Source organism: Myotis myotis, unplaced genomic scaffold (assembly GCF_014108235.1).
Source record: "Myotis myotis isolate mMyoMyo1 unplaced genomic scaffold, mMyoMyo1.p scaffold_m19_p_1, whole genome shotgun sequence".
Lineage (NCBI taxonomy): Eukaryota > Metazoa > Chordata > Mammalia > Chiroptera > Vespertilionidae > Myotis > Myotis myotis.
The window spans coordinates 72,289,077-72,301,096 of record NW_023416313.1 but is presented as its reverse complement, the minus strand read 5'-3'; the positions used below and the strand labels follow the sequence as shown (position 1 = coordinate 72,301,096).

The window sequence follows — 12,020 nt, the reverse complement described above, 5'->3', positions numbered from 1 at the left end:
GTAAGGGCAACAGAAAATGCTGTAGGAATCAGAGCAGTAGCTGAGGAGGAAATAGGGTCAAAAGAAGATTGGTGTTTTTGTGGGTTTATTTTTTAATGGCAGTAATAATAGATTTTACTCTAATGGAAACAATTAAGCAGAAAAAGAAAGAATTCAGGAGAGAGAGGGAAGAATACCTCGAATGATGTTCCTGAATGAACAACATATACATGCACAGGAACTAGAGCTTTAGGCACAAATGATGACAGGCGGGTAGGTGTGGCTGTGCAAGCCCAGGGAAGTTCTCTTTTGGTTGCTTCTGTTTGCTTATAAGAAATAAGCAGCAAGGCCATTAGCTGAGAGAGGATGGAGGAGTACTGGAGGTCTGAGGGGGGAAGAGAAGGCTCCAATAGTTGAAATGAGAGCAGACATTCATTCACTAGGGAGGAACAGCGTGACTTCCAGGCAGTGCTAATGCTCCAGCTGAGGTTTGTGATCATAAACGTAAAGTAAAACCAGCCGGCACAGCTGTCTTTCCCTAGCTGCACTTTGTCCTGCAGGTGCAGGCACTGCGGCAGCAGAAAGTTGGTTTTAACTAAGGCTGTAATTTAGCCCAGAAGAAGCAAGAGAGGGAGGGAGGCTAAGGTTTATGCAAGTGACTACAGAATTGAGCTGGGAAGAGGGGAATGAAGACATGAGTATAGCGAGGGGCAATGAAGCAGTGCTGGTATCACTGGGGTCCAAGGATTAGTGTAATCTGGGCACTAGGCGAGAAGAAAGGGCAGAGAGTGAAAACAAATCCTTATGTTCCCATTTCAAAGGGGACTGGTAAAAAGTTCACTAGAGGCAGAATTTAGAAATTGCTCACTGTTATTCATCACTTCCTTCTCATTCAGTCCTTAGCCACAGATCTGCCTTCCCCACCACCAGCCATTTCATTTCACTAATACTATGCTACCGAAAGCCACCAATAATCAATCAATCTCTCACATATTGCCTCACTTGACCTTCCTCTAGTCACTGGGCAGACAGTGAGCATCTCAAAGGCAGAAGCTATGTCTTTTTGATCCAAATATTATAGGCAATACCTAGTCCAGTGCTCTGCAAGAATGTAGCTATTAAAAAAAAATTCCTGCTCTTCCCCAAAGCGGCCATAGGTGACTTCTGAATATGGTTCGCTATTCACTAGACCCGGAAAACCCCACAAAATCAATCACACCAATCAAGAGGCTCAAATCTCCGCATTCACTTTAAGAACACTCGTGAAACTGCCCAGGCCATCAAGGGTATGCATATTCAAAAAGCCACCAAGTATCTGAAGAATGTCACTTTATACATACATACATACATACATACATACATACATACATACCCTTGACTGGAATTGAACCTGGGACTTTTCAGTCCGCAGGCCGACGCTCAATCCACTGAGCCAAACGGTTAGGGCAAGAACGTCACTTTAAAGAAGCAGTGTGTGCCATTTCGTCGTTACAACGGTGGAGTTGGTAGGTGTGCCCAGGCAAAACAGTGGGGCTGGACACAGGGTCGTTGGCCCAAAAAGAGTGCTGAATTTTTGCTGCGCATGCTTAAAAATGCTGAGAGCAATGCTGAACTTAAGGGTTTAGATGTAGACTCTCTGGTCATTGAGCACATTCGGGTGAACAAAGCTCCCAAGATGTGGCATAGAACCTACAGAGCTCATGGGTGGATTAACCCATGCGTGAGCTCTTCCTGCCACACTGAGATGATCCTTACTGAAAAGGAGCAGACTGTTCCTAAACCAGTAGAGGAGGCTGCACAGAAGAAAAAGATACCTCAGAAGAAACTGAAGACACAAAAACTTATGGCCCAGGAGTAAATTCAGCATAAAATATATCTAAATAAAAGTAAAAGAAAAAAAAAAGAAAAAATTCCTTTGCCAAAACATCAAGGTCTGATACTGAGAGAATCAGGAAGTCACAAGAGAATTCAACTGTATGCAGTACCTATAGGGAACTCTCTCTTCTATATATGTAAAATGGCAATTTTGTCTACATCTCAAAGTTAAGCTACAGTATTTATTTTCAGAAAATTTTGATTTTGGAAGATTTTCTGAAATATTTTTTCAAATTCCAATTTTAATTTTACCTCAATTATATGAAACTCAGCCTCCTTCCTCATCAAACAAGGAACAAATAGGAACAAACCCAATCAGTAGCCTCTTTCTCATTCTACAATTCACTTTTTGGTACAACACACACACACACACACACACACACACACACACACACACACACACCAGAGAACGGAAGAGAGATTCTGACCAACTTTAAAACATTCAGTCCCTGGTCTCAGCTATGGAACCAGTTCCCTGTCCAAATATAATGAAGAAAGGGGAAACTCCCGAGCTACCAAAAAAAGTGACAGTTTACTATATCTAAGACTTCCCTAAGTCCTTAAAAAGCTAACATCTCTATTTGACTACAGCAAACTTTGTTGTTATTGGTGGGAAAGTTGTCCTGCATGAGACAGCCCTAACCGTTTTGGCTCAGTGGATAGAGTGTCGGCCTGGGATCTGAAGGGTCCCAGGTTCGATTCTGGTGAAGGGCATATGTCTGGGTTGTGGGCTCGACCCCACTGGGGGTGTGCAGGAGGCAGCCGATCAATGATTCTCTTTTATCATTGATGTTTCTATCTCTCTCCCTCTCCCTTCTCTGAAATCGATACATACACACACACACACACACACACATATATTTTTTTTTTCTTTTTTAAACAACAAAAAAACCTCATGGGACAGTGATGTTCCAAAGAGCTACTGTTTTAGAATAGTGCTCCCTCAGCCACAGAACACATGAGAATCCCTTGGGAAACCTTTTACAAATTACCTGCCAGCCTCCTGCCCAGAGTTTGACTTGACAAATGAGGTGGGTCCGAAGCAACTGTGCTCTCTAAAGGCTCTGCATTAGGAAGCACTCCTAGAGTGAGAACTACCTGTCTAGAATGCAAATCTTTACTGCTGCCTTTCCTTTATTCAAATATCTATCAGAAGTCCCAGCAATCTCCTGAAATCATTTCACCATTAGTTTAATTACTTTTTTATAGTGATATACTTAGGGTCGAATTTTCACAGTGACTGCCCCACTTATATATAACATGGCAGTCAGAATCAGGAAGGTGGTAGATTTTATTCCGCTGATAAACCCAATTCACCAGTAATGGTCAGTAAATGCACAGCTGGCCTTACCCGTTCCACTGCTGCATTATGATATGGGAGCTCCTCCTCACTGCAGAGAAAAAAAAACAGTACATGTCAAATAGTCGCAGCAAACTTTGAAAAAATTATAAACCAATTGTACACCACTGGGATGTTCTTCCTAGGTAATTAGGTCAGCAGTGACACCTTGAATGGTATTTCTGGGGTAAGTGTACTGCCCTGGGCAAGACCAACCTTTTTTACAGCTGATTTGAGCTGATCCTGACAACTGTTTATTTGAACATTCCAAACTGCAAATGAAGTGCTACCTATGGCTGCCCATCACAGGAGAAGTTTTTTGAAGTTGCTGGGTGAACTTCTTTGGTATCCTCCTATTTACTAAACAAGACTGACAGAACTATTCTCAAACCTGGTTAGATTTCCAATTAACCAAATATTTCACATAATTTCCCTGTGCAACCCCACCAGGATCTGGTTGCCTATCCACTCCCCATATCATGATACCCAGTTACTGAACTCCTACTATCCAAACATTTTTTAATGTTCATTTTAAATTTTATTTATTTAAAAATTAAGACACAATTGACATATAATAATGTGCTCCTTTTAGGCTATAATATAAGGATTTGATGTATGTATATATACTGCAAATGATTATATTAGGTTTAGTTAACATCCATCAGCAACCATGCTTACAGATTTTTTTTCCTTATGATGAGAACTTTTAAGATCTACAATATACAATATAGTATTGTTAACTATAGTCACTATGCTGTATATTGCATCCTCAGGACTTACTTATAACTAAAAGTTTATACTTATTGAACATCTTCACCCATTACCCCCAACCCCCAGACATATGTCTTTGACCAGGAATTGAAACTGCAACCTCCTGGTGCATGGGACGATGCCCAACCAATTGAGGCCACACCAGCCAGGGCCCCAACATTATTTACTGAAGAGACTACTCTTTCCTCATTGCATATTCTTGCCTCCTTTGTCATATATTAATATGTAGGTTTATTTCTGGGCACTCTATTCTGTTCAATTGATCTATGTGTCTGTTTTCACACCAATACCATAATGTTTTGATTATTATAACTTTGTAATATAGTTTGAAATCAGGAAGTGTAATGCCTACAGCCTTGTTCTTGTGCAAAAAAGAACAGCCTTGTTCTTTGGTAATTTGGGTTTTTTTGTGATTATATAAAAATTTTGTAATTGTTTATTCTATTTCTGTAAGACAAGCCATTGGAATTTTGATAGGGACAGCAGTAAATCTGTGTATTGCTTTAGATAGAATGGACATTTTAACAATGTTAATTCTTCTAATCCATGAGTATAGAATATCATTGCACTCATTTGTATCTTCTTCCATTTCTTTCATCAATGTCTTACAGTTTTCAGAGTACAGATCTATTACCTCCTTGGCTAAATTGATTCCTAGATATTTTATTCTTTTTGATGTAACTGTAAATAGAATTGTTCTCTTAATTTCTGTTTCTGATAGGTTGTTACTGGTATATAGAAACGCAACTAATTTTTTTGTATTTTGAGTCTGTATCCTGCAACTTTACTGAATTTGCTTATCAGTTAACTGGTTTTTGTTTGTTGTTGTTTTTTTTGGTGGAGTCTTTAGGCTTTTCTATATATAAGATTATATTATCTACAAATAGAGACAGTTTTATTTCTTCCCTTCTGATTTGGATGCCTTTTTTTTTTCTCTCTTGCCTTTTTGCTCTGGCTAGGACTTTCAGTCCTATATTGAAAAGAACTGGCGAGAGTGGGCATTTGATCTTAGAGGAAAAGCTTTCGGTTTTTCCCCACTGAGAATGATCTCAGCTGTGGATTTGTCACATATGGCCTTTATTATGTTGAGATACAGTCCCCTCTACCCATTTTGAGAATTTTTTCATGAATGGATGTTGAATTTTGTAATAAGCCTTTAGAATTCATAGATGGATGACAGAGCTCAAGAATTTGGTCAATCCACATGGATTTTCATGCATTATTGCTCCATACTTAAGAGCTTTTATACAAAATCTGCTGTGCGTACAACACTCAGCTCCAAAAAACAATTCCTCCTCAAATCTCTGTAGCGGCATACATTGATTTCCACAGCCTCCCAAGGAGAAAGCAGGGGAATACTGACTTACCAATAGCTACACACAGTGTCTAGATATACATGTAAAGCACTGCAACCAGCCTCAGGCACAGGTGCTGACATATTAAAGGAACACACAAATATTGCTGAATGAATATATGAAGGGGAGGATGAATGCATGCCTGTATGCATGTGAGCATTTTTACCTTGTCACCTAAATATCCTTCAAGTAGAAAAAAAAAAGGACCAAAATCTGGGTGAGTGGACTATTCCTTTAGGTCAGCAAACTACAGGCATGGATCAAATCCGGCCCACTGCCTGTTTTTGTAAATGAAGGCTTATTAGAACACTGACACATTCATTTATGTATTGTCTGTGGTTGTTTTCATGCTACAATGGTAGAGTTGAATAACTGTGACAAAGAGTCCATAAAGCCAAAAATATTTCATACCTGGCTCTTTACAGAAAATGATTGCCTCCCCCTGCTTGTTCTTAAAAAATATGTTTTTAATAAATATCAAGTAAATTTAAAAAAAAATAGTGTCAGTATGAGAATTCTTATCAATTGGCTTCATTTTTAAAGAAGTGATGTAAACAAAAGTTTATGCTCTAAGGCAGTGGTTCTCAACCTTCCTAATGCCGCGACCCTTTAATACAGTTCCTCATGTTGTGGTGACCCCCAACCATAAAATTCTTTTCGTTGCTACTTCATAACTGTAATTTTGCTACTGTTATGAATCGTAATGTAAATATCTGATATGCAGGATGTATTTTCATTGTTACAAATTGAACATAATTAAAGCATAGTGATTAATCACAAAAACAATATGTTATTATATATGTGTTTTCCGATGGTCTTAGGCGACCCCTGTGAAAAGGCCGTTCCACCCCCAAAGGGGTCGCGACCCACAGGTTGAGAACCGCTGCTAAGGGAAAGAAGCACCTAGAAGCTGCTCAAAGAAAACACCAAGCTGACAGTAAGAAGCTATGCCTCACAGAAACACAGTAAGTAAAAACAGCAACAACATAGTCACCCCTGGAAAGAGAGGAACTTTAACTGGATCTATCTTTTCATCTGCTATTAAATATAGAATTACTAATTAGAATATATGTGTCTGTAATTTTTCAATAGTTCAGAGCATTTCTATAACTTGAAATAAACTTTCATTTGGAAACTTAAAATTTAGCTTGTTAGAATCAGTTAAGCTGAATATACTGACTAAATGTTTTTTCTATTTTTGTAGTAGACTTATTCCAGTCAAAATTATTAGTTGAGTAGAAAGAATTCTTAAGCCCTTGTCATCATTGTCATCAAAAGAGATACTTTTTAAAAACAAAAACACCTTTATTCTGGCTTTCCAGTATTTATATAGACATCATAAACTACAATCAGTTAAATTTTATAAACGTATGCTAGTACATTTTGATAACTAGTTGAAAACCTGAAGCTTGGTATTAATTTTATCTTTATTTTTGGTACATTTTCCTTCTAATTCTTCTATTAATAACTTGTGACCTAAAAACATTATCTATCATTATTCAAATACCAAGCATTCTTTGTGAGCAGAGTAGCACTGGCTATTTTTGATAAAAATGTTGAAAGTTCTCTAACTTTTTAAATAAGCTTGATTTCTCCACTCTCAGATACAATGCAATCACAGCATACAGACTAGGGATAGCACCCCATTTCTGAGTACTTAACAAAGATATTCTTGTTCCAGCACCAAGCCAAGCTGGTTTGGCAACAGTTTTCATATTTATTGTGAAATCTTTTATAAAACCAAGTTATTCCTGTACTGCATTTGTTAATTACTGTCATCCTTCCCCACATATCATAACAAGTAATTTAACTTACTAAAACTATAATTAGATATGAAGTCAGCAGCCTTCAGAGAAGGCTACAAAGTTAGTTTTTGCTATTGCATTGTATTGACATTGACACTTAAAACCCAATTTCATTAGAGAACCAATCAAAAATTTCAAAGAACTAAGACAGCAGAAAGAAATGCTCTTTTGATCAAGTTGTGAGAGGAAGCAATATCTAAACACCTAGGCCATGTGACTTTATTCAATAGCGCTCAAAAAACTCTAGTTTACAGTGACAGCAATAAAAGCCACCAGCAGCGACCTCTGTAGAAAGCGTTTTACTGAAATTAGACATTGTAACAAAAATCAATGACTTCGGTGAAATTTAATAAAGTCTAACATTACATTAAAATCCATTTCTATGCTTCATTATTTTCATTTCTGCTGCCTGGCTTGGAACTGCATCGTAAAGTTTTAAAAAATTACTATGTCAGTATGAGAACTCGTATCAATTGGCTTTGTTTTTAAAGAAGTGATGAGCTTAGCTATCTGAGCATAGCTCAGTACATGTGATCAGTTCAAACAGTATCCCTCTCTTAGGCACCCTTTTTTTCTTTCTAGGCATTTCAAAGCCTTCTACTAGGTTTCTCTTATTAAAAACACAGGAGAGCAGAAAAGACAGTGCAATGCAGAAGTTCAGAACACAGGCTCTGCTGTAGGACTGCCAAGGCCCACAACCCAGATCTGACACTGTCAGCACGACTTGGGCAAGCTGCATGACCTCTTTGTGCTTCATTTTCATCTGAAAAAAAATGATAAAAAAGAGTACCTATCTCACAGTTTTTTGAGAGAATAAATTAGTTAATCCATGAAAAGAGCATAAAATAGTACCTGTTACACAGTAAGGGCTCAATAAATATTAACTAATATTATTAAGACAGATTATTGACTGACTTTTTCTCCACTAGTGCCAAATGGACCGCAGCACAGAGAAAAAAACAACAACAAAATAACTGAGTGCAATTTTTAGACTGCCAAGTACAGGCCAGAAACTCACTCAAGATGTTCACAGCAATGAGAAATGAGAATTTAGGTAATTACTAGACCCTTTCCAGGAATTCACAGGTTTTTCTTATGTATTTTGTACTATATTAGACCATTTTATGATTAAACCATCTCTTGGAGTGGTTCACTCCCATCAGAGGAGGTCAAAATCAGCTGAGTTGTATTCCACCTACTATATCAAAATATGGGATCGACCCCAGAAATCTATTTTAAAAAAATAAACAGTTCCCAGCTGACTCTAATGTGCAGGCAAGTTTGGGACCCACTGATCTTGACCAGGCTAAATGATCAATTTGTCCTTCAAAACTCCCTCACATACCTCAGATCTGCCTGTTAACCCACACAAATGTATAATCATTTCCTGCCACATTGGTGGCCAACCTTGATTTACTTAAAAAAAAAAAAAAAAAAAAAGTGGAAGTGGAGGGTTAATTTAAGAACAGTATTTTCATCATAGTTAAATTCTACTCTGTTACTCTGCTGAAATTCAAAGTCTTCTAATTATAACTACTCAGGAGAACATTCTGGGTCTGCTAATGTCATGTCTTTAAATATAATAACAACACCTGATATTTGTCCAGACCTTTATGGAGTATTCTATCATTTTATGTCTTCAAAGCTTCCACGACACTGTCAGCACGCAGAGTAGTTTATATGAGGTATGAATGGTTAACTAAGCCAGGGAAGACACAAGAAAAGCATATATTCTCTAACTTTCAGAACTGTTCTGTTTATCTATTTGCTTATTTTTCCCTGAGAAAAACTTAAGACAACCAAATACTGTCTAAATGCAAGAAGACTAAACAGAAGGAGAGAACAAGTTCTGAGTACTATAAGTTTCTGCTATGAACTATACAAAAAACTGTATTTTTCCTTCAACATTTAATCATATATCATAAAATAAAAATATCTGGCTTCTTCCTATTTATAATAAACAAGACTGAAAAAATACATCTGAATGAGAAGTTAAACACTGAACTGTATGGAACCAAACACACCACAGAAATGAAAAGAAGTATCCAGTCTATGGGAACCTGACTAGACAATGCCAGAATCAGAACAGGCAGATTCACATCATTAACAGGATGTTTCTAAGAGTCAAAATCCTTTTAACCACTCTATTTTGTAATGGTCTACCAGGGGTGGGCAAACTTTTTGACTCGAGGGTCACAACGGGTTCTTAAACTGGACCGGAGGGCCGGAAAAAAAGCATGGATGGAGTGTTTGTGTGAACTAATATAAATTCAAAGTAAACATCATTACATAAAAGGGTACGGTGTTTTTTTTTGTTTGTTTTTTTTTTAGTTTTATTCATTTCAAACGGGCTGGATCCGGCCCGCGGGCCGTAGTTTGCCCAGGCTGGCAGTGTTTCTCAACCTTCTGGCCCTTTAAATACAGTTCCTCAGGTTGTGACCCCAACCATAAAATTATTTTCGTTGCTACTTCATAACTGTAATTTTGCTAGTTATGAATTGTAATGTAAATATCTGATATGCAGGATGGTCTTAGGCGACCCCTGTGAAAGGGTTGTTCAACCACCAAAGGGGTCGCGACCCACAGGTTGAGAACCGCTGGTCTAGACCGCTGTCAACTCTTTATATAATATATTCAGGATGAATGGAATTAATTTTGAGAAGCAAATGCCTAGCTGGTGTGGCTCAACATCAACCTATGAACCAGGAGGTCAAGATTTGATTCCAGGTCAGGGCACGTGCCCAGGCTGTGGGCTCGATCCCCAGTAAGGGGCGTGCAGGAGGCAGATGATCAATGATTCTCATCACTGATGTTTCTATCTCTCTATCCCACTTCCTTCCTCTCTATGAAATCAATAAAAAGTATATTAAAAAAAATTTTTTTGAGAAGCAATAACATGAATACATTAACATGAATACAACTATAAGGAAGATCAATGGCATATTTTTTTCATTGCTCAATTTCAGGATGCATAACACTAAATTTCTAATAGCTAATTATTCTTAAAATGCATTTCTATAAAATAAAATGTTTTATAATTATTTTTGAAATACAAATATTTATTAATTTCCATTTAATTCTGGTAAAAGTATTAACCCAACTCATTTATTGCACTAAATGTTCTTACTAAAATGTAACAAATAGTGATAAAGATTGTATTCTTACAAAATAGTTAAAAATGTCAGGAATGCAGTAACAAAAAGCATGTTGCAGGACCAGTCTTGGAATCTTATTCACAACAGTGCTAGTAAAAATAAATAAAATATAACAGGTGTCTGCAAAAGCATCATAATAAAAAGATTAGCTTTCAATCTATGCAACTTACTGTAAAAAGCCAAATCTATCCGTGACTTTGTAAACAAGGTAATCAGCATCTTCCCAAGGTTCAATCTCTGCACCTTCTCGTCCCTATAATAGTGAACAAAGAAGGGTGTTATTAGAAATCTATAAACCTGAGTAATTTTTCAAAAAAAATACCAAAATCAAGGAGTTCTTTTTTTTTATGTATTAACAGTAAGAGCTAGAAATGAGGCACTATCCACTTAACTTTAAATATATATATATATATATATATATATATATATATATGCAATATAATCACTATTTTCTAGTTACAAACTTTGGAAGATACTATATGTAGCTAACATGTAAGTAAGTTTTGTTGTTTTTTTGTTAATCCTCACTGAGGATATTTTTCCATTGCTTTTTAGAGAAAGTGGTGGGAGGGAGGGATGGAGGGAGATGAGAGAGAGAGAGAGAGAGAGAGAGAGACAGAGACAGAGACAGAGACAGAGAGACAGAGAGAACACTGATGTGAGAGAGAAACATCGATTGGTTGCCTCCTGTACATGCCCCGACAGGGACCAAGGATCGAACCTGGGACCGAGGTATATGACCTTGACTAGAAATTGAACTCTTCAGAACGTGGGCCAACACTTTAACCACTGAACACACTAGCCAGGGCACATGTTACTAAGTTTTAATCAGACTTGGGTTCCTGTAAATACCGGGAAAGGAGGGAGCAGCAGAGGATAAGAAAGTCACTCAAGAATGAGCCATCAAACTTTAAAATTTTAGAGTGAACCTGTCTTAGGAAAAAAAGTATTTCTTGTCTTTCATCCAAACTTCTCACTAGAGTGGGCTATCCACCTTGTCTCTCTACTTCTTTACTTACGGATACATCAGCCCAGAAGTTATTCCTGCCAAAGTCATAAATAATCTCCCACTGTTAAAACCAGTGGACACTCTTCTAAGGGAGTTTTTTGAAGCAGTTTGCAGTGTTGCTCACTCCTTATTCCTCAGCCTCCATGGCACCACCTCTCCTGGTTCTCCTCATGCCTTTCCAACTCTTTTTTGGTGGCTTTTTCACAGTATCTCTTCACTGTTGGTGTGGTCATAACTTTGTCCTCAGCCACTGCTTTCTCATTCTTGAAGCTGTTAGCTAGCATTGTTGATGCAGGAACCCCAAATGTAGCTGTCTATACCAATGTTGTATGCGAGCACACAACAAACAAAGAAAGTATAATATACTAGAGGCCCGTTGCACGAAGATTAGCGCAATAGGCCTTCCTTCCCCTGGCTGCCGGCACTGGTTTTCCTCCGACACCCAGGACCTAGGCCTTTGGTCCGGCTGCAGCAGCCACAGCGAGGCTTGGCTTCTCCTCTCGGGCTGCAGCAGCGAGGCTTGGCTTCTCCACTTGGGCCACAGCGAGGTTTGGCTTCTCCGCTCAGGCTGCAGTGGAGAAGCCAAGCCTCTTCAGTCTTCGCTCTGGGCCTGCATATGCAAATTAACCGCCATCTTTGTTGGGTTAATTTGCATACTCATCCTGATTGGCTGGTGGGTGTAGAAGAGTGACACCAATTTTCGTGTTTCTCTTTTATTAGTGTAGATCAGGG

At 38.0% G+C, this 12,020-nt stretch overlaps 1 protein-coding gene and 1 pseudogene across 8 annotated transcripts in view; one reads left to right on the top strand and one right to left on the bottom strand.

Moving 5' to 3' along the window:
* The window catches only part of USP6NL (USP6 N-terminal like), a 179,389-nt gene that overhangs the window by 62,087 nt on the left and 105,282 nt on the right, over positions 1 to 12,020 (bottom strand). For 6 of the 8 annotated variants that reach the window (XM_036341229.1, XM_036341203.1, XM_036341220.1 and 3 more), the window contains 2 exons: positions 10,450 to 10,532; positions 3,206 to 3,245 (listed from right to left, as the gene is read on the bottom strand). Coding sequence is in view for 4 of the 8 variants with exons in the window: in XM_036341203.1 (XP_036197096.1) it covers positions 3,206 to 3,245; positions 10,450 to 10,532 (123 nt within the window). In the remaining 4 variants the exon portion in view is untranslated. Of the gene's footprint in view, positions 1 to 3,205; positions 3,246 to 8,733; positions 8,824 to 10,449; positions 10,533 to 12,020 lie in introns of all 8 variants that reach the window. The other 2 variants (XM_036341238.1, XM_036341246.1) reach the window with 2 other exon arrangements.
* On the top strand, positions 1,150 to 1,850 carry LOC118671996 (annotated as a pseudogene).